The 22,579-nt window shown below is 45.6% G+C and overlaps 1 protein-coding gene across 2 annotated transcripts in view; it reads left to right on the top strand.

The window, feature by feature from the left end:
- Dgcr2 (DiGeorge syndrome critical region gene 2) overlaps window positions 1-22,579 on the top strand; it is a 55,751-nt gene that overhangs the window by 25,780 nt on the left and 7,392 nt on the right. The window contains exons 2-7 of one of the 2 annotated variants that reach the window (XM_021209092.1): window positions 1,684-1,806; window positions 10,146-10,268; window positions 11,048-11,258; window positions 12,304-12,380; window positions 12,710-12,886; window positions 20,427-20,630. In XM_021209092.1, the coding sequence (XP_021064751.1) occupies window positions 1,684-1,806; window positions 10,146-10,268; window positions 11,048-11,258; window positions 12,304-12,380; window positions 12,710-12,886; window positions 20,427-20,630 (915 nt within the window). Of the gene's footprint in view, window positions 1-1,683; window positions 1,807-10,145; window positions 10,269-11,038; window positions 11,259-12,303; window positions 12,381-12,709; window positions 12,887-20,426; window positions 20,631-22,579 lie in introns of both variants that reach the window. The other variant, XM_021209093.2, reaches the window with a different exon arrangement.

Genomic DNA, 22,579 nt, shown 5'->3' with positions numbered 1-22,579 from the left:
TGTAAGTTCTACATCTTAGCTGGGAGTACATCCTCCTTTTGATCCATTCCCTAGACATGTGAGGGCATATGTGAGCCTTTATGTGGGAATCAGACCCAGGGCCTCCAGAAGAACAGACAGAGCTCTTAACCAGTAAGTCATCTTTCCAGCAACCCCGCCTCCCTTTTTTTAAAAGGAAAACTTTATTATATTTAAACTTTTTTGTATGTTGGGGGTGTGTTATGTGTGTGGTGCATATGTGGAGGTCAGGGAATGACTTGCAAGAGTCAATTCTCTCCTCCTGCTGTGGGTTCCAGGGATCAAACTCAGTCATCAGACGTGCCAGCAGGCCACCTTACCTACCCAACCACCCCACTGCTCCTCATATTCTTTGTCAAAAGATGAAGCCTTAAGTCCAGTTCCTAATCTTGGATAAAATTCTCTATAAAATGTCATTGTGGCCTTAGGAGATATCTCAGTCAGTAAAGTGTTTTCTATGCAAGTATGAGGGCCCGGGTTCAATACCTAGCACCCATGGTACATTCTTACTGTCTTGGGGACTTGGGAGGTAGACACAGGTAGCCCTGGGGCTTGCTGGCTAACCTTACCCTAAACAGCTATCTCAGGTCAGTGAGAAACCGTATCTCCAAAAACAAAGTGGACAGCGCCTGAAAAGAACAGCAAACATCCAAACAACAGCAGCAGACAACCTGTATGGAAAGTGAGGCCGGCTAGGGCTTAAGCTCATGAGGGTGCTCGCCCTCCGTGCACAATGCCTGGGCTCAGCACAGAGACAGCCACCAGTGTGCTGCTGTGTGCCCGAGCCACATGGTGAGAGCCTGTCTCCAAAGGAAAGGGGAATGAAGGGAGAATAAAGGGAAAGGCAACACAAGGGGGAGTTGACACTTGGCTCTAGAGTCTTGCTGCCTCCTCTTTTGAAGCCTGTGTTTTGCTGAGTTTGTTAGCATTTTTATCTTGTCAGAAACCACTGCCAGCTCTACCTTACTCTTCTCACGTTACTGCCTTAGTAAGCTGGCGGCCTGCAGGATGCTGATAGATAAAAGTGAGGAGCCTCAGCCTGCAGCTTCTGACAGCCGGGTTTCCAGGTTCTTGAGTAGCCTCATCTGCTCACACATCACCTTGACAAGCCCTCTTGTAAGCTCTTATTTTCCTGCAGTGTTGTTGCTGTGACACCACACAGAACATACCAAAGTGTTGCCTTTCTAGGAAACCCTATTCAAGTTTCACTTTTTTTTTTCTTTTTTTGGTTTTTTTCAAGACAGGGTTTCTCTGTATAGCCCTGGCTGTCCTGGAACTCACCTTGTAGACCAGGCTGACCTCGAACTCAGAAGTCCGCCTGCCTCTGCCTCCCAAGTGCTGGGATTAAAGGCATGCGCCACCACCACCACCGGGCTCCACCTTTTTTAGAAAGGTATTCCAGAGTCCCTTGGCTAGAGATGGTTCTGTCCTTTACTTTATTTTGGCAAACCATTTAAATGTTCTGTATATTCTGATCCAAGGTTATAACCATTTTCCTCTATTTTGGGAGCATGCTCAGACCCTGCTAAGGAAGCAGTCCATGGGCAGCTCACTCAGCTCCTAGACTATTTTCCCAGGGCTACAATGGTATGGGCAGAGTGCCTCCCTTCTACGTTTCTGCTCCTGTGCTACTTCCTCAACAGCCTGTTATCCTTTGTTCTACAGAACTTCGGTGCAACCCTGGGCAGTTTGCATGTCACGGTGGTACCATCCAGTGCATACCCCTCCCTTGGCAGTGTGATGGCTGGCCAACGTGTGAGGATAAGAGTGATGAAGCCGACTGTCCAGGTGAGTGTGTGTGTCCACCTGACTCTTTGCCATAGTCTTCCATGGGAAAGGAGTGTGATCAGGCAATCCATGTGGTCTGTACACATTGGAAGGGTAGTGTGAGTTGACCCACTCTTAGCTTTTTAAAAAGTGTTGACCATGGATTGATCTGGAACTCATGAGTTAACAGCACTGGGGATTTGAGGTACTATTAGCCCTGGACTCACAGAACCTTGAGGGTGTGTGTGTGTGTGTGTGTGTGTGTGTGGCTCTGGGTATCAGTGCCTGCTGAGGCTTGACAAGTGTAAACTGTAAACTAGCACTGTGCTTATTTCCCTTGCCCAGGCATTCTCTAGCAACGTGGCACTTGGGGGTTTTCTCATGGCCAGTTATAAGCACCTAAAGACACAGACTGGTTTCTCCCTCAGCACCCTGATGAATTTAAAGCACCATGAGTAATAGCATTCATTCCATCCACAGGTTGTGTCATCTTGTGATAGGTGGGAGGGGCAGCATCCCATGCACATGTGTTCATGTCTGTGTGGAATGTTGACACTGATTTGCACATACACACACTGACTCAGGATCTTTAGGATTTTGACAGAAGCCTGTCAGCAAAAGGCATATCATGTAATAAAAATAATATGTTTTCTCAGTGAGAACTTACTCCACACACTTAGAGATGAAGGGAAGCTCTTTACTTAAGCACCTGATCCACTGGTTTAATGCCCAAATAACAGTCAACTCCCAACAGAAGATTTCATTGGCTTATATACACTTCAGGCTTATGCATTCCACATAACACTGGCATCCTTAAATCTCTTTTGGGTCCTGGCCCCAGGCTACACTTTGAATACTTTGTAAACAGAGACAGGAAGCTGCAAATCTGGCTTAGCTTGGGCAGATAGGTTTACATAGTGAAGATATTGTTTATTACCAGAATTATTTAAGTACACCAGTGTGTTCTCTTTTAAATAATTATTACCCAGAGTCATTCTGCTCTCCTGACAGAGTTATGTTTTTCCTGATAAGAGAGCACTGGAGACTTTATGGCAGGCCTGGACTTAATGGTGGGTGTGACCCTGTTGCAGGAATCTTTGTAGAAAAAGCACTCTGATATGAGTGTGAGCAGAGGAAATGTCTGTCATCCATGCGGGTCCAGTTTGCATTCTCGGTTTCCTCTAAAACCACGAGGTGGGGCAAACAATCAAGCAACATTACCCAGAGGTATAGATGACATCAGGCGGTTAAGAGTGACAGCCCATCACAGTAGCAGTTTCTCCTAGACATTCTGTTCAGGAGACAAGTGAGATCATGCTGGGCAAGTCGGCAGCACATCAGTGCTTGAGGAACGAACTCAGTAGTTGGCATCTAATGATTAGTTATCTCCACTTTATTCCACTTTCTTTGTACTCACCCCCAGAGCTGGCTGCTAGAGGTCTATTTATTTTTCCCTAGATTTATTTTATTTATTTGTGTGTGTATGTGCATGCGGTTCATGGAAGAGGGAATTGATCTCTTGGAGCTAGAATTATAGGCAATTGTGAGCTGCCTAACATGGATGGACACTGGAAAGTGCACTTAATCCCTGAGCCTCTCTCCTACCCCTAGAGGTAAGTCTTCAGTATGCAAATCGGGGCAGAATGGCTGGTACTAAGTTAGGCTGTCTCCTTTGTCATGGCAGTGACAACCTAAGGCCTACTCAGTCCTGCTGAAGAGACATTTATATCCTAGCATCCTAAATTCTCATATCTCTAACAAGCCTGTTAGCATACTGCTTTTCTTGGGGTACTTTGGCTAATTTCCACTTGGGGAACTCAGTGTTTCTAAGTAAATCTATTAATAAGTCCTTTAGAATACCAATTCTGTCAATTTGATTAGTCATACTACAACTCAAGAATCACAATCTTAAGCTGTGTGTGGTGGTACAGACCTTTGATCCCAGGACCTGGGAGGCAGAAACAGGCAAATCTCCAAGTTTGAGACCAACCTGGTCTACATAGTGAGAAACTGTTTGTTATTGGAACCTGAAAGTGGCCTGGCATTGAGAGCCCTTTACCGTCTGGCATAACTTTTCCTTGCCAAGCTTCTATGTCACTGCTGTCTGTGTCAGCTGATGCGCTTCCTGTGTCCATCTTGGTGATCCCTCCATGCATCTGTCCTGGTTTGCTTGCAGTTTCTTTGTTCTGTCCCTGCCTGGATCAGCAAGCCTTCCTTCAAGACTTGTCCCAAATGCCAGCTGCCACAGTGAGAATGTCCCTCTGTCCCTCTGGCTGAATCACCTGATCTGTCTTGTTAGCACATCGAGAACTGCTGGCTAATTCTCACTGTAAGGGGCCCATTTTGCATTTCTCCCTCAAGATCACGAGCTCTAAGAGTATGAAGACTTTTCTCTCCCTGGATGGGCCCTAACCTTGAGGTCTTTTCCTCCCAGGATGGGTCCTAGACTGAGGTAGAAAAGGTATACTGTAGCTCCTAGAGGCCAAGGGTGGCCTGCAGGGTGGCCTGCAGGGTTGGTTGGTTGGTTTCACTAAAATAGAGTTTCTCTGTGTAGTCCTGGCTGTCTCAGAACTTGCTCTGTAGACCAGGCTGGCCTTGAACTCGTAGTTTAGACCAATCTGACCTGACTCTTAAGTTTTTCACTGGGACACATGCATGTATACATGTTGAGACAAGGTCTCTATGTAGGGGGCAGATGGGCTATGTACACCAGGCTAACCCTAGACTCACAGAGATCCACCTGCCTCTGACTCCTGAGTGCTGGGACTAAAGGTGTGCACAAGTGTGCCCAGCTCAAGTTGTTGTTGTTGTTTTTTGTTTGGTTTTGGTTTTGGTTTTGGTTTTGGTTTTTTGAGACAGGGTTTCTCTGTGTAGCCTTGGCTGTCCTGGAACTCACTGTAGACCAGGCTGGCCTCAAGCTCAGAAATCCGTCTGCCTCTGCCTCCCTAGTGCTGGAATTAAAGGCATGCACCACTACGCCTGGCTCAACATTGTTATTATTCGTGTTTTCTCCACATGATTCCTAGCATCCACCTCCAGCCTTGTGTGAAGTGTCCCTAGCTGGATAGGGCTCCCTGAGAAACTACTGCCAGTCTCTCCTGATGATGTAAACTGGCAGACGGGAAGGTGCTATGCAGAGTGGAGTGCGAATATTCTGAAAATGAAAGGTCCTGCACACCTGCAGGGGTCTGGGGCCAAGCAGTGGTGGTGCACATCTGAGTTTAAGGCCAGCCTGGTCTAGGACAGCCAAGGCTACAACAGAGAAACTCTGTCTCAAACACACATACACACACACACACACACACACACACACACACACACACACCCTGTGAATTGTGACTCTTGGCAAACCTCTGTCTCCAAAAATACTTAAATTATAATTTATAACAGTAGCAAAATTACAGTTGTGAAAATAATGTTGGGGGCTGGTGAGATGGCTCAGTGGGTAAGAGCACCCGACTGCTCTTCCAAAGGTCCGGAGTTCAAATCCCAGCAACCACATGGTGGCTCATAACCATCCGGAACAAGATCTGAAGTCCTCTTCTGGAGTGTCTGAAGACAGCTTCAGTGTTCTTGCATGTAATAAATAAATAAATCTTTAAAAAAAAAAGAAAATAATGTTATGGTTGGGATTACCACAATATGAGGAACTATGTAAAAGGGTCACATTAGGAAGTAGAGACCTGTTGCCTGAGGGAGTCTTTCAGAAGGGAGTTGAATACATTTAAAAGTAGTGTGTGTGAAGTGCTGGAAAGATGGCTCAGTGGTTAAGACTGCTCTTCCAGAGGTTCTGACTTCAATTCCCAGTAACCACACGGTGGCTCACAACCATCTGTAATGGGATCTGATGCCCTCTTCTGGTGTGTCTGAAGAGAGCAACAGTGTATTCATTCATATATATATATATATATATATATATATATGTGTGTGTGTGTGTGTGTGTGTGTGTGTGTGTGTGTATGTATATATGTATATATGTATATATATACATATGTAAATATATATGTATATATGTATGTATGTACATACATACATACATATGTGTATATATATATATGTATGTATGTACATACATACATACATACAGTAGTGCGTGTGGAAATCAGGAAAAGCTTACACATCAGCACTGGCAAGAAGAACAAATAGATCTGAGAAGACCTTTAAAAAAGTCATCTCACATTGATTCAAGCTCCCACCAAGCCCTGCTTAGTAGTTATCTTCTCTAGCACAGGGCAAGTCTTCAAAGACTGGGAGAGATGGGTGCTTTTGGACAGACAAAAGAACGTGGCCCATCTCTGTAGAAAAACAGACAATTTTCTTTTTTAAGGCAATGTTCATTTTAATTAAGTAAGTATGTAAGTAAGTTGTTAATTGGTTTTTTAGCACAGGGCTTCTCTGTGTAGCTGTGACTGTTCTGGAACTCACTCTGTAGATCAGGCTGACCTCAAATTTACAGAGATTCCCCTGCCTCTGCCTCCTGAATACTGGATCAAAGGCATTGCCTGGTGGCAATGTGTATTTTTAATCTTCGGCAATTTCATACATGAATATAATAAATTTCAGTCCTTACCCATTGTGTTTTATGCCTCTCTTCCCAGGAAGCCCCTCTTTTTATTCTCATGTCATTTTTATATAAGAAATACAGACTTTAAAATAGTATCTTAGATGTGTGTTGAAGGAACTAAAGGAGAATATGGGCAAAGACATAACACAAACGAAGAAGCAGGGGTTGAGGCTATTGCTCAGTGGCAAGAGTGCTTGCCTAGTGTAGGTTTCTGCCTCCTGGGAAGCTGACACAACTGAGAAACCCAGGCCCAGTTGGCCGCTCACACCTGTAATCTCAGTATTCAGGAGGCCAAGGCAGCCCATATTACAGAGTGAGACTGTCTCAAGCAACGGAGACATTCCCCAAGGAAGATGGCAGGCGACACTCAGGCACAGTCCTAAAAGAGTCATAGGTCCTCTGTAAACACTTGAGGAAATACAGGGCAGTTAGATGGAGAATCCTAAACAAACACTCTCTCCTCGCTGTGTTTCGGCAACCTTACAGAGCAGAAGAGTTCTGTTTGGCAACCCAAGAACTAAGTGTCGTGGTACTACAGGACATGTAGTAGACTCCTGTGAGACTGTGGGAAAGAAAACTTTAAAGTCAGACCTGCACAGTGCTCGGCCAGCTGAAAGCCTTTGGTGGGAACTGAAGTATACATGAGAATTTGCACAGATGCCAAGTAGCACACAGGACACTGGCAAGAGCTGCTTAGAAATATGGCCAGCATTCGCACTCAGCACCTGAAGAAAATCACAGGGATTTGGCCTCCCTTTTAAGACTTCACTGTCATGCAGAGGAAAGCTGGGAGGGAAGAACAGTTGCAGAAAATCGATTGCAGAAGAGTAGGAAGAAGCCTGAGAAGGAAGGCAAGAGACTAGAGGGGATTCACAACCAGGCCAGGAGGTCTCCATGGTCTGTCTCTACCCTGTACGCGCTCTCTTTATGTAATACCCAGTCTCTAGGAGACCAGCCCTGGGCTCCTTTCTCTCCCTCTCCCTCTCCCTCTCCCTTTTCTCCCCCTCCCCCTCTCCTTCCCCTTCCTCTCCCCCATCTCTCCCGTTACTCTTTGCTTTTACCAGAACACAGTCTGGCTGCATTCACAGGGTCTTGTGTCTTGGTTTCCTGAGATGGACTCTTCTCTCAGAGTGTATTTTCTCCTCATGTCAGTCTAGCTTCACTAAACCTCCCTCGTGCTGCCACTATGCTTTCTGCTTCTACTGTCTCGTCTGCTTTCCATCATCCCAGTACTGATCACCAGGCTTGCTGTGTATGTTGGGGGGGGGCATTCTTTTTACTTTACTTTCCACTCATATCCACAGTGACATATAAATACACAGTATTAACAATGTCTCGAATTAGCATCTAAGAGATGATTATTTGGGGAGGAGTTGTTGCGTGCGTGTGTGTGTGTGTGTGTGTGTGTGTGTGTGTGTGTGTGTGTGTGTTAGTGTATGTTATTTGTCTGTTTTTGTAGGGTTTGTATGTAGGTTTTTTTCAGAAGGTGATGACTTTGTAGTTGACTATTTTCATAGAGGGTTTGTCCCTGTGTATTGACGGTTGTCCTAGATAGATCCTGCTAATGGAGGAGGAGTGCCAATGGAGCATGGTGTCATACCCTGAACACCAGAATAGCAAAAGCAATACTTCAACTCCTATTACTACCTACTTTTTCCTCAAGAACGGTGACAAAATAAAAGTTTAACCAGTAACCTAATTCTTGATTCCAACCCCAAACACAAGTAGAATGAAGGTTCACAGAATGGCTCAGCAAGTAAATGCTTGCCACTGATCTGACAGCCTGAGTTTAATCCCTGGATCCCAGGGATAAAGAAAGAACTGAGTCCTGAAGGCTGTCCTCTAACCTACATACAATAAAACTTTCAAAGAAAACACAAATGCCCCATGATACATCTCATCTAAAATGCACAATTCTTGAATCAAATCCCCCAGTGACAGTGACTTAGATGAATTTCCAAATAACTTGAAAGTATGATGAAACTCTTCAAGAAACTAAAGAGTGAATTCAAGAAGACAAAGATGAGTGAGACAGGGCAGTCAGTGCAGGATGAAAATAGAGTATAAAGAACCATACTGAAAGAAGCCACCTGAAATGATAACAGAAAATAAAAGTTTAGGAAGGCAGATGACAAGCACACTGGAAAGCCTCGCTGGTAGAGTAGACCACAGGCGGGTAAGCAGAACATCAGGACTGAAAGACAAGGGAAGGACTTAGTGCATCACTCAAGAACACTCGTCAGACCTTAAACATATACAAACAGCATGTGCAAGGAACACTGAGAAAGCCACGTCTACAAACTGTGGGCATGGCCAGAGAGGAAAGGCCATGCCAGAGTATTTTTAGTACAAACAGCAGAAAATGTCCCAAGTCTAGGAAAGGTGAATTCTATCCAAGTCCAAAAGATAGAATCAGGAGGTGTGGCCTTGTTGGAGCAGGCATGATGCTGGGGGAATGCTTTGAAGTTTGAAAAGCTCACTCCTTCCTGGTTAGCTTTTTCCTCTTTGTTTCTGGCTTGTATTTCAAGATATGAGCTTTTATCTACTACTCCAGCACCATGCCTACCTACCTGCCTGCTGCCATGCTCCCTGCCATGATGATCATGGATGGACTCTAACCATCTGAAACTGTAAGCCCCAGATTAAATGCTTTCTTTTACAAGTTGCCTTGGTCATGGTGTTTTACCACAGCAGTAGAAAAGTAAGCAGACATCTCTCCCCCTTTCCCTCTTTTTTTTCTATGTGAAGATGGAGCTCACGGGCCCATGCTCACTGACTGTACTACCACTGACCTCATCCCTGTATTTTTAAGGATTTGCGTAGAAAAAAACAGGAGACTTAAGAGAGACTTAATGTAATAATGATTGATACATTTTAACTTTTAAACTTTGAATATTTTACATTAAATATTGTTTCATAATGAAGGGATTGAATTCTATTAAGTAAAAATAACTTAGAGCCCAGGATATTAACAGAATTGGGTATCTAGAGAGGTGCAGCCTAGTCGAGACAGAGTGAAGGAAGCACTTTGTAGGTCATCCCTTGCCACTTCTCAGTCTCAGGCCAGCCATTACAACCAGAGTCTGGTTTGATCTTTCTATAGAGGGCAGCCATGCATACCCACTGTCCTACTGTTTGGTTTCACCTTGTCCTCATATAGATGGAGTGGGGATGGGGTGGGCCCAGGAAGTCATATTGGCTCTGGTGTCACCTCACTTTGTTTGGTCACTGTTCTTTGTGAGGGGAAAGAAATGACCTGCAAATTGTTAGGTCATTCTGTGTAAAGCTAGAAGGTTCCTCCTATTTATACTCTCAACCATGCTTTGAGGTCTTTTGCACACCAGGACCTGTGCTAGGTGCTTTGTATCCTGAGGCACTGGCCTGAAGGTTAACAGCCTCGGGATCTAGAGGCCAGTGCACAGACAGATGTGTGGTAGAAGACTGCGTGGGGTAGGTTTCCCCTGCACACTTAACAGGAGGTTCCCAGGCTGGGGAAGGCAAGCCTGGACCTTAGGAAGCGTTGCTTCTCAGGGTACCCTGAGAGATTCAGGCAGCGCTGAGGATTGGGAAGCAGGAGTGGCTGACTCAGGGCTATGTAAAGAGTGCTTGTAAAGGACAAGACCTATTCATAATAGCAAGAAAGTAAAGGTATGCTTTGCCAGAAACAAGAACAGAATGCGACTCCTGATGTTACTCCCCACCAGGCCTTTCCAGCACTGAGCTCAGTGCTGGCAAACCACCAAGTTGTATCTTGGCTGCTGCTAATGAGCTCACGGCATACTTCCTTTGCTTTCAGAAGTGACTGGAGAGGCCCGTCCTTACGGGAAGGAAACTGTGGATCTACGGCAGGGGCGAGCCAGAGGAGGCGACCCCACACACTTCCACACAGTGAACGTGGCTCAGCCTGTCCGCTTCAGCAGTAAGTTGCAGCCCTGCCCTAAGGCAATGCCCACTAAAGTATTTGTTAGCCCGCCTTGAGTCTGTCTGCTGCCTCACTCAGCCCTGGAGGATGCTGAGAGGGCATGAATGAGGCTACACGGTGGCCTGCCAAGGGTATCCAGCTCCCAACACACCTCACAGCTTCTACCCTGCATGGAGTTGTAGTTGTTGGTCTGAGTGAGACTGAGTGAATGTGGGGATGTGTAAGCAGATGTGAGAAACTTGAATTAAATGCTGCCCTATCCCTACCCTCGGAAGTGTGTCCTGTATATACTGTCTCTTCCAGGAGGCTCCTAGTCCCCGTGCATTCAACTGTGCTTGCCTAAGGCATGAATGGTGAGCACACAGTGCTATCCAGCTTGCCATTTCCTTTCTCTGATTCCTGTGTCTTTGTTAATAAGTCAGTCACACATACATCAAACCGAAACATGAGGATTGGGTTGGTGAGATGGCTGTTCCAGGATCCTTGGGTTTGATTAAAGCATCCACATGGCACCTCACAACCATCTGTAACTTCTAACTCCAGGACCAAGGGTCTAATGCCCTCTTCTGGCCTCTGCAGGCATGGCATACACATGGTATACAGATACATGTAGGTAAAACACCCACATTCATAAGATGTAAATAAAAACACAAGCCCTAGTTCTCCAAGGTGATTCTGCAGTGTAGCTGTTATTGACATAGCACATGTAATTGCACTTCTGAAATTATGATCCTAATTTGGGGGACAACTCCCCTTCCGTTCTTCATGCTTCCTAGGGAAATGCCCAAGTGGGTGGCACCACTATGAAGGCACAGCCAGCTGCTACCGGGTCTACCTCAGTGGAGAGAACTACTGGGATGCTGCACAGACCTGTCAGCGTGTGAATGGTTCACTTGCCACCTTCTCCACTGACCAGGAGCTGCGCTTCATCCTAGCCCAGGAATGGGACCAGCCAGAACGGAGCTTTGGCTGGAAAGACCAGCGCAAGTGAGTCCTGGGGTTCAGAGTCTATTCACTGCTGAGCACTCACTGGCAGACCACACTTGAGGAAGACAGATCCCCATCAGTAGGAACAGGTAGAGTTGGCATCAAGATGGAAGTTGGGGACTTGTAAAGAGAGGAGGAGAACAGGGCCTTGTTGATTTCCCTGTGTATACAGCCACACTTGGTGACTGGCCAGAGTGTGCTAGCCTGCATCGTAAGGGGCGGCTCCATGTGGGGCTCTGGACATAAGCAGGGCACACAGGCAGGTGGGAGTGCCTTCTGAGTAAGGGGGGCTCTCACCTCTGCTGCATGCTTCCTGGGACCCTGCTTATTAGTCTTCCCTTAGGCTTCCAAGTGCACGTACATAGCACATTGATGGGCTCAGGGCATGTGGCAGGCATATCTCAGGCCACCTGCCCAGAGCCTGCCTTCTAAGCTCTAGGTCCTGCTCATCTAGAGGTGACAGAAAAGTGTCAGCCAACTTAAAGGCTCAGTATTTGTGGGGCTCGTGTTTAGGGAACAGGAATGTTCCAAAGTCTTCACTGTGCTGCCTTCAGAAAGCTGTACCATGTGTTCTATCCATGCTGGAGGGGCAGAAGCTTGAAAGGGTAACCAGTTGTCTCCCCTTCTCTAGAAGGAAGCACAATTCTTTGGGTCCAAACAATGGTGAATGTTCACTGCCAGTCACCTGCTGCCTCCTGACAATGGCATAGCTGTCATTCTGACCATGGTGTCAGAATAACAGGGTCATGGTGACCTAAGAGGCAAGTGGCCAGAGGGTCATTTCAAGATAAACTTCAGTTATGTCATGTATGGCAAACCAGCTCCTTATGGGGCTGAGCCAGTAGAGTTAAAAGCTCAATTCCAGTCTACCCCGAATGAGGAACTCATTATGGTGCGGGAGTAGAGTGCTTGCCTTGCAAACTTGAACCCCTGGGACCAGGAAATGGCAAATGTCCTCAGTACTCTACATACATACATGTGCACACATGAGGTCATCAGTGGCTGTTTACCTAGGTTCTAAGGCTTTGCCTTATGTCTTTTGCAGGCTCTGGGTTGGTTATCAGTATGTCATTACTGGCCGGAACCATTCCTTAGAAGGTCGCTGGGAAGTGGCATTCAAAGGTAAGTATTGTGGGTGTTAAGTTTGAAATAGGGAACTGCCCTGATTCAGAAGATACTGTTGGAGTCTCCCTGCCTCCTCTCACCGAGCGGGACAAGGCACATGGAAATGAGGAAGAGTTACAGAGAAGGCCCCCTGGGCTAGCATGCTGCCCTGTGGTCAGGTCCTGTGTTTCTGGGGCCTTCTCTAGAGCTACAGCAGCCTCTAACTCTTGGCAGTCCTCCAGCCCTGCGGTTGATGTCCTATTGACACTAGGACCTCCTGGAGGACTGTTTGTGACAATCTGCTAAAGGCTTGGCCTATCTGGCCTCACCTTTAGTCTCCCTTACAGGCTCCCCAGAAGTGTTCCTGCCCCCAGATCCCATCTTCGCCTCTGCCATGTCTGAGAATGACAACGTGTTCTGCGCCCAGCTCCAGTGTTTCCACTTTCCTACCCTGAGGCACCATGACCTCCACAGCTGGCATGCCGAGAGCTGCTCTGAGAAGTCTTCATTTCTGTGTAAAAGAAGTAAGTTCCCTGGGTCAGCCTCCAGTAGGCGCCAACCTCATGGTGCTTTGAAGTAGAGCCACCCACTTGGCCTCTAGCTCTGTGACCCAGGCAGCCATAGAGGAGTTCTTGACCTCTGGTTCCCTTTCCCCTGCTAGGGGCAAGTCTTGCTTTATGGCTTCAGTGTTCTCAAGACATTGAGTGAGAACCATGATCTGGGGACTTGGGAAGCCTATGGCACCTCTGCACTGTCAAGGGCCTTCCTTAGTCACTGTTGAGCTGGGTTAGTAACTTAGTTCCTCTTAGCTGCCTGCTTGCGTGAATTCTCTTCCCTAGCATATGGGATTGGGAGTCTCCCCAGCCCTTCGCCAACACATCCACCCAAATATTGCATCAAGGGTTCTACTTATAGACAACAAGCAAAGCTAGGACTGCCCTTCCTCTAGGAAGTGCTGAGGAGCAAGATTGGCCTTGACAGCTGCTGATAGCTGCTGATATATGGTTCGAGTTAGGTGTGTCCTCAGCTGTGTTGATTTTCCCTCCCTCCCCCACTTTGTCACAGGGCCTATTTTGACCCTTGCTCTCTGTCAGTTTGTGTCAGCACCACAGTCCAAGGAAATACCAGGTCAGGCTGGACCTCCATATCTGGTGTGTATTTCTACTCTCTCTGCCTCTTGCTCTTCTGGGCCTTCTTCTCTTCTATACCAATTTTAGGGTTTTGGGCTTTTTTTTTTTTTTTGACTAGTTCTTGTAGTGTGGGATTCTCCTACATGTCTGTACATATAGTTTTGTTACTTTAGAATTGTACTCCTGGATTTCTTTACCTCTTCTTGCTGAGGTCTCCTCTACTATGTTGATTAGGAGTACCAAGCATGCTTTAGTGGGTCAGCATCAACCTTAATGATTTCTTCAGGGTTTTAAATGTGTCCTGGGGAGTAAAGCAATTGTTTTTCTGCTCCTACTTGTCCCAGGAGCATTCACGCCACAAGAGTGTACTGTGTGCTACTGGGGGGGCTCTCTGGTCTCTGGAGTTAGGTGGGGTTTCTTTCCTTAACCTTACTACTTGGTTCATTTTTTGTTTGACTGTCTTTTGATCTAAGGCTTCTCTGTGTTGCTTGTGCTGATCTTGAGCAAGGACGTCAGGCACTCGCCATCCTAGCTGACGTTTAACCACCCTTGTGGGTTGGTGTAGCTTACAGTGCTGAATTTCATTTGCTAATACTTCATTTCACATTTTTTTATGACTCCTAACAGTGAGCCAGCGCTGGTCCATTCCTATTCTGTACTCTTCGTGGCTCATATGTCTGTTGTTTTCTAAGTGAAGTTCAAGTTTATTGTTACAACTTTTTCTTCATAATTCAGATTGTAAAATATGAAGAAAATTAGCTTTCCACAATAAATAAGTCAATGATTGGCACTAAACAGTATCCCCAAGGACCGTGACATGGCTCGGCAGGTCGAGGTGCTTGCTGCTGAATCTGACAACCTGAGTGCAGTACCCAGGACCCACTTGGTAGTAGAGAGTCACCTTCCTCAAGTTGTCTTTTGACCTGCACACCTGTACCATGGCACATACACACCCATCACATACACACAAACAAGTAAATAAATGTAATTTGAAATTTTTAAAAAGATCTTCAGATAGAAATGAAAATATCAAATAAAGATCCAGTTATCAAAGTGAAATTACTAAATGTATTAAAAGTTAACAGTAATTTGTGTAGAGCATATAAAAATTCACATTCTGCTGGGCCTGTTGGCACAAACTATCAATCCCGACACAGGAAGGCTGAGGCAGCACAAACTATCAATCCTAGCACAGGAAGGCTGAGGCAGGGGGGGGGTCTCGAGTTCTAGGCCAACCAGGGCTACACTGTGAGACCTTGTCTCAAAACAAAAACAAAACATCTTGCCTTTATTAGAAAGGCATTAAGTTTTTTAATATGCCAATTTGTAGCCAAGTTGTTTATTTTTAATAAATGGCAATAACGTGCTGGTCCAGCAAGTCTTTTCTTTTAAAACAAAAAGTGCAAGTAATCAAGAGGGAACCAGGAGACAAGCTTCTTAGCTCCAAAAGTGTTTGCAAAACAAGCAAACAAACAAAAAACCAGAAACCCAAAAAACTCCTGGGCTAGGGAGATAGGGGTGGGACAGCCAGGGGATCTGAAATGGGGAGCATTTGCAGGCCACGGTGTGTGCGACTCCATGCTTGGCTGTTTTTTTACAGTTTGTCTTTTCCTTTTTAAAACGTTTTTATCATAAAAAGTATGGACGATAGCCAGGTGGTGGTAGCTTACGCCTTTAATCCCAGCACTTGGGATGCAGAGGAGGCAGGTGGATCTTCAGGTTCAAGACCAGACTGGTCCATAGTGTGAGACAGGACAGCCAGGGCTACACAGAGAAACTCTGTCTTGGAAAAATAATAATCTGAGCAGTATCTATCAAGCTGATTACATATTATTAAATCCCATCAAATCTTGTATAATTGACTAATATACAAAATATCAGGATACAAAAAGAACTAAACACAGTTCATATTTAATTTACATAAGCTGAAAATTCTCAGTCTGAAGTTAAGCACAATGGTTTGTCTTCTCCATCAACTTACAGATGTATTTATTACACATTCCTTTTACTGTTTCACACCAGATTCAAATCTCAATACCAACCATCCAGACATACCAGGGCATTAGGAAGACTGTCCCTCTTCTGTTTCCCTAACCTTAATGACTATGAAGTCAATTTTATGTCACGACATGAGGTTGTGATGGCATGCTGGGTCCAGTCTCAGTGTGAAGCCTGCATTGATGCTCTAAAGCCCCATGTGATACCTGAGCTCCAGCCTGTCACTGCCCATTTCTCCAGCCTCAGCCTTACATCTACAGCTCTGTTCCCATCGCTGCAATCTATGCAGGCAATGCCAAAGTCCCTGAAAATGGCTCAGGACAATATTCCTATAGAGAGGACATCTGACACCAGTTGGGAGTTCTGAATTATTTCATCTTTAACTTTAAGATAGGTTGTGTCAAATCAAACTTGAGAAGAAAAATGATTTCACATAGCTGAAGTCAAAGCTCATTGGTTAAGACCATGTACAACGCACAGCTGGCCATGTTAGGGAAGCCACAGCCACCTGTAACTCAGCTCCAGGGAATCAAGTGCCCTTTCCTGACTTCCATAGGCACCCACACACATGAACATACCTACACATACACATGAACATGTACATGTAATTAAAGTTAGGCTTTTGTTAAAGTTTCAGGTCCTAAGAATCTCTTTGAAGGTCAATGGAAAGATTCTTTTTGTGAGCACACTTGTGTGCACATATGTGGAGATCTGAGGACATATGAGGAATGAGGAAGTGCATTGATTTTCTTTTTCTACCACGTGGTTTCTGGAGATTGAATTCAGGTCATCAGATTAGAAGACAAATGTCTTCCCTAAAAATTTTTCTTTTCTAAATAAAGTTGACTCCAGTATCCTGTTGAATCCAGTCTGAACTGTCTTCATTATACTGGTTAAATTCTTTCACCAGGTCTGGGCAGATGTAGCTGCAGTACTTGAGTGCCTTAGCAGTTGGCATGAATTTTTACAGGGCTCCAATGCTCCATCTCTCAGCAGTTGTTGAATACAGTAATCCTGTCCTTTGATGAGAATGTGCTTCATACAGCTCCCAGTTACATACCCTTGCACCTCTGGAACCATGCTGTGGCTCCTCCACTTTCTGGTCCAGCACTCATGAAAGCCCATTCTCCTACATGTCTTAAAAGACTCAGCTATTATTCCAGCAGTCTAGTCCTTTTACCTAGTGTAGTCAGATGAAATTTAACAAAGACAGAGCAATGGTCTTCAAGTTCTACACGTTAGTGCTTAAAGATCACGTAACCCTTTCCGTTGTTTGGAGATCTTCAGCTGGACCATGGCGTCATAGTCACTTTATTGTGTATATAGACTTTTAAGTTACTTCATCACCCTCCTTTGATTTTTTTGATCACCTACTTTTGCTAAGTCCTCAGCAGCAACACAGAAGAGACAATGAAATGTGGTTGTTTCCAGCTCTTCCTAGGCCTGCTGCCTCCATCTGCTGTGTTGGTTGAGGCCAAGGCTTCACAGCAGGAGATGAGAGCTCTCTGACCATCTACAGCCAGGCTACCCTCAGGGTAGGGAGTTGGAAATCTGAAGCAGCAGCAAGAGAAGAACAGGTTGATCACTTTCGCCACCCAGGCTGCGATTCGCTTTTCTGTTAGCATTTATATTAATTTTATTATGTAAATTGGGAAGCAGTTCCATTCCATTCTTTAAATCTGTATATGTTGAAGATGATCTTGTCTTTGAGTGGTTGATACACAAGACCTTATAGGACCACCTACACGGGGCAGGTCACCTTATACCTTATTAGGTATAATTTTAGACTTAGGGGAAAGTTGCAAGGAATGTAATGCATCCTCGTGCCCTTTATGAGACATGCCTGTGTGTGTCTTAGCAATTGAGAACAAAGACACTCTTACATAAGCATAGTACATTTTTCAACCTCAGGACATTTCATTTGACTGTAATACCATGCCATCATGAGCATTGGTCCAGCTTTGGTTCCAATAATGTCCTTTTAGGGCTCATTTTTTTCCAGTCTCTGAATCTAGTCCAGAATCACACATGGCATCTTCTTACCATGTCCTCTTGGTGTTCTTTTTTTTTTTTTTTCTGGTTTTTCTGTAGACCAGGCTGGCCTTGAACTCAGAAATCCGCCTGCCTCTGCCTTCCCAAGTGCTGGGATTAAAGGCATGCGCCACCATGCCCGGCCCTCTTGCTGTTCTGCTTCCCATTGCTGCATCAGGAATGCTCAAGAACCTCTTAAAGCATGACTCACTTCACTCTGTGCCTTCCACTTCTCAGAGTCTGCTTGGTCTTTCCATTTCTTCACTAACTTTCCCATCTGTGGTGCTTTGAATGAGAATGGCCATCGTAGGCTCATCTGTGCGAAAGCTTAGGTACCAAGAATGGCACTATTTAAAGAATTAGAAGAATCAGGAGGTGTGACCTTGTTGGTAGAAGTATGTCTCTAGGGGTGGGCTTTGAAGTTTCAAAAGCTGAGGCCAGGCCCCCATCTGTCTGTCTTGTCTGTCTGTCTGTGCCTTGCCCCATCATGAGTCAGGATGCAGCTCTCGGCTCCTGCTCTAGTGCCATGTGTGCTGTCATGATGGTAATAGACTAAGCTCCGAAACTGTAAGCAAACCCCCAATTAAATGTTTTCTTTCATAAGAGTTACCTTAATTATATATATATATAAATTATTTTTGTAAAAAATAAATTTTTAGGCCTATAGCTACATTTATCACAAGGTACCTTGTGGGAACTAAAAAAGGGGGGACCCTGGGGATGAGGGGGAAGGGAAAGACCCACGCCCCGCCAGAGTTTTACCTATTCTCTAGTCAATCAGGCATGGGAGGACTGCTATCTACCTATCCACTCATCCCTGGGTGGGCATTCCTCTATCCCACTCTTCAGGGTGTGGCCAAGGGGCAGCCCTACCTGGGGACCCCTGAGCTACTTTGCTAAAGCCACCAGGGTTATAGGAGAGAGGGATAAGGGAAGAGGTTCCCAACACTGACCAGAGTGTGCAGCGGATCTTGATGGGCAGAAACTCTCTATGGTTTAATGTTGAGAAACAAAATAAAATAAAAGGAGGCCCGGGGGGGGGGCTGGGGAGAAGTGGGGAAGGAAAAAGATGCACAACGCCCCCCAGAGTTTCCCTATTCTCTGGTCAGTCAGGTGTGGGTAGACTGCCAGGTGCTTTCCACTCTGCCCCAGGTGGGCATTGCCTCTGACCCACTCGTGGAGTGGGTGGAGAAGAGGCAGCCCCAAAGGGGACCCCTCCCCCCAGCTACTTTGCTAAAGCCACCAGGGTTGTGGGAAAGGGGGATAGGAAAGGAGTTCCCAACAATGAGCAGAGTGTGGGCAGCGGGCCTTGATGGAGCAGAACAGAGACTCTATAGTCTAAGAGCTTTATTATAGAAATGCAGGGAGAGAGAGGGGGGAGGAGGACAAAGAGAAAGGAGAGAGGAGAGAAGACAAAGGGAGAGGAGAGAGGGGGAAGAGTGAGGGCTAAGAGGGAGACAAGTAAGAGAGTAAGAAGAGAGCGAGGTGGGACTGAACAGCCCTTTTTATGGTCTTTACTGTTGCTAGGTAACTGGGGAGGAGTTTAGCCTGAAGGTCAGAAGCATGGGACTACTGACCATGCTTCTCTTGTGGGGGTTGTGGGGGAGGCAGTAACTTAGGCAGGGACCAGAGTTCCAGGAGCATAAGGGAACACCTACCGTGTCATGAAGGTGAATTATGACCATCCGGGTTCAGACCTCAGCTCAACTGGAGACCAGCCTGCAATACCCCACAGTAGCTATGGGGACTAACACATTTGTAGATGATGTCAAAAGTTTGGATGTTCCTGTTAGATTTTCAGTATTTTTACTATAATGTACCTGTTTGTGAATTTTTTGTCTTTAGTCCTATTTGGAGTTTGTTGCATATTCTGAATGTAGGGTTTTGTTTTTTACTGGATTAGAGAAGTTTTCAGTCATCATTTTTTAAACTATTTTTCTGCTTAATTTCTCCTCTTGGTACTTGCATCTGACATGTTGATGCTTAACCTTTTGGGGATGCTTGATGGTACCCATCGTTCTCTAAGGATTCTGTTTCTTTCCCTTGTTCTTTCTGACTGTTGTAGCAGAGAATGTTCTCTTGCCTTTCTTCCCCTGAACATGATGGCCATGTGGAGAAGGATGACCCTAGTTTTTTTTTTTGTTTGTTCCCCCCCCCCCCGGTTTTTTGAGACAGGGTTTCTTTGTATAGCCCTGGCTTTCCTGGAACTCACTTTGTAGACCAGGTTGGCCTTGAACTCAGAAATCTGCCTGCCTCTGCCTCCTGGGTGCTGGGATTAAAGGAGTGCGCCACCATGCCCGGCTGACCCTAGTTCTAACTGAGGAGAGCTGTCAGATTTCTACAGTCTCTTCAGTTACCTCCACCCCATTTGGAGAGTGGAACAAGCCTCCTGTTCTGGTTTCCTTACCTCATACCCATCCCCTCCCATGCATCAGTCATATCTGCTTACAAGCTTAATGGGTTGCTCATAGCTCTTCCCTGCTCTAGTCTCCCAGGTCACTTGTGTACGGTTTACTACACACTTCTCATTCAGGGGACCATCTTGTCAGGCAGTGCCTAGAGGCTCATTCTGTACACATTCAAATTTTAAATAGTTAATATCCATAGCTCTTAGAAATATCATAAATGAACCAGGCACCTTTAACCAAATGCTTCTGTGGGGACCTTTACCTTGAAACCTGCCGTTCCTATTCAGAGGCAGTGGGCTTCATCTGTCTTAGCTAGTCGTGCTTTCTCCAGACTGTGTGGTGACCACCTCAGATCCATAGTATGCCTCCAGGGAGGACTTGCATAAAAGAGCTGGCCAGCTCCTCAGTGGCCTTGTTTTCTCCAAAGGTGCAGGTGATGGAGGGGAATTGGGGCTCAATGTTACTGAACGCATATGTCCGTGTATGTGCCCTTGCAGGTCAGACATGTGTTGATATCAAAGACAATGTGGTGGATGAAGGGTTCTACTTCACTCCCAAGGGAGATGACCCATGCTTGAGCTGTACCTGCCATCGAGGGGAGCCTGAGATGTGTGTTGCTGCCCTGTGTGAGCGGCCCCAGGGGTGTCAGCAGTACCGCAAGGACCCTAAGGAGTGCTGCAAGTTCATGTGTCTGGACCCAGGTGAGATAGCCACCCCCTGGCCAAAAGCTGTGATGAGAATTGTCAAGAGCTTATTGTTCCTGACACAGCAGTGCTGACAACATGTACTGACATAGATGGCTCGGGGGCCTCAGTGGGCATCTGTGACATGCCCCGACGACTGCCACCCTTCACTTTGCCTGATTCTCACTCTAAGGTAATATTTACAAACAAACTTGAATCTCAGCATGGCTGACTGTTTACAGTTTAACTTGTCAGCTTCAGACCTGTCTTTCACTTCCTAAGAGTAAGAGCTAAACTTGAAATTTACAGTTCTTCCTCCTCATGTTATGGTGAGATGTGGAAAGTGATGAAATCAATAATCCTTGCTTATTTTGAAGGATTATGCGCTTGTGATAAGGTAAAACTCTTCACCACTAGGTGGTGATCTTGAGGTGCACACCTTGTAGTCCGCTTGCAGGATAACCATCCTTCCACCTGCAACAAAAGAACATTCATGGGGCTTGGACATTCACCTAGCAGTGCAAAGCCCTGGATCTATATCCACTCCTGGGAGGGAACCCAGCAGGTTTGAGTCCTGCTCAGAACACCACACGGTGGCCTCCTTTGTGGTACCTCAGAGCCACTGACATCTCAGCATGAACTTGGGTCTCAGGGAATAGGAATTGAAAGCATGGGTTTCTTTTTTCTCTCGGATGCCGCTGTGTGGAAGTAATGTGGTTAGGCCCATAGAAGGGGAGGCACAACAGTAAGTCCTGTCCCCTGAGCAGAGTGCCATTATCATCCCTCTAGGAGGGGAACTTGGGTGGGAGAATAGAGTGGTCCTTTAGAGGCTGTGTCCGAGGCAGGGTCGATGTACCATCAGATATGCAGTTGACTGCAGTAAGTTTAGAGGCCGTGCTCTTGGCGAAACACACCAGATGCAGAGATCGTGGGATTAGGAAGGTTGACACTTGACCCTCTTTCTTTCCATAGAACAGTCAGTTTTCTCATTGCATGGATATATCTGTCCAGTGTCATGAACATATGTATACTAATTGGGTAGTCACAAAGTTTCCTGTGCACCAGCCACATGACTGCAGTTTTCCAGCTTGTTAGCTGTGGGAGTCAAACTTGAGCTGCACAAGCTATATCATCTGATACTGTTGTTTACCTGATAAGGAGTTCATGGTTCCACTCCTTAGAAATCTTCCAGTGCTACCCTGCCACTGCTGGGCTCTGCAGAAACAAGACTAGACAGGATAACCCATCTGTGGTATAGTTAGCCTGTTAAGCCTGCCCACTCCTGGGGACTCCTCAGCATAGCAGAACCCTTAGTGTGTTGGGACCTGCTCTGCTGTGCCTGTTCCCACAGGCTCTTGGTTCTTTTCATAGAGGCCCCCCTAGGAACTGAGCAGAAACAGTAGGAAGTGAATCTCAGCAATCACCTGTAGTTTTCCCTCATTGCAAGGGGTCAGCAGTTCTTCAAGGCCATGGTCATGGCCAGAGGAAAGGAAAAGTGAAAGCATCACTCCTTTCAAATGATGTCATTACAAAGAAAGTCCTGGAGAATCTGCAGGGAAATTAGTAGAACTACTAATATATTTCACAAGGTCTAGATGTAATATCCATACACAGAAATCCACTGTATTTTTGTATACTATCTATAACAGTTTAAACACTGAAAATTTAAAGAAGGTACCACTTAAAATAGCACCCCAAAACAGGAAACATCTAACTGTAAATGCTGCATATTATACATGCTGTCAGGATAAAACACTGAGGTAAGAACAAGATCAAAGATTTAAAAAAAATACCATCTTCATGGATGTTAATTCTCCCCAAATTAACTATAGATGCAGGTATAAGTCTTACCAAAAATGCAGCTGGTGTGTTCCTTTTTTTTTTTATTAAAGATTTATTTATTTATTATATGTAAGTACACTGTAGCTGTCTTCAGACACTCCAGAAGAGGGAGTCAGATCTTGTTA

Source organism: Mus pahari, chromosome 12 (assembly GCF_900095145.1).
Source record: "Mus pahari chromosome 12, PAHARI_EIJ_v1.1, whole genome shotgun sequence".
In the NCBI taxonomy this organism is placed as follows: Eukaryota; Metazoa; Chordata; class Mammalia; order Rodentia; family Muridae; genus Mus; species Mus pahari.
The sequence above is the reverse complement of the archived record's forward strand: the minus strand, read 5'-3'. Positions and strand labels throughout refer to the sequence as shown.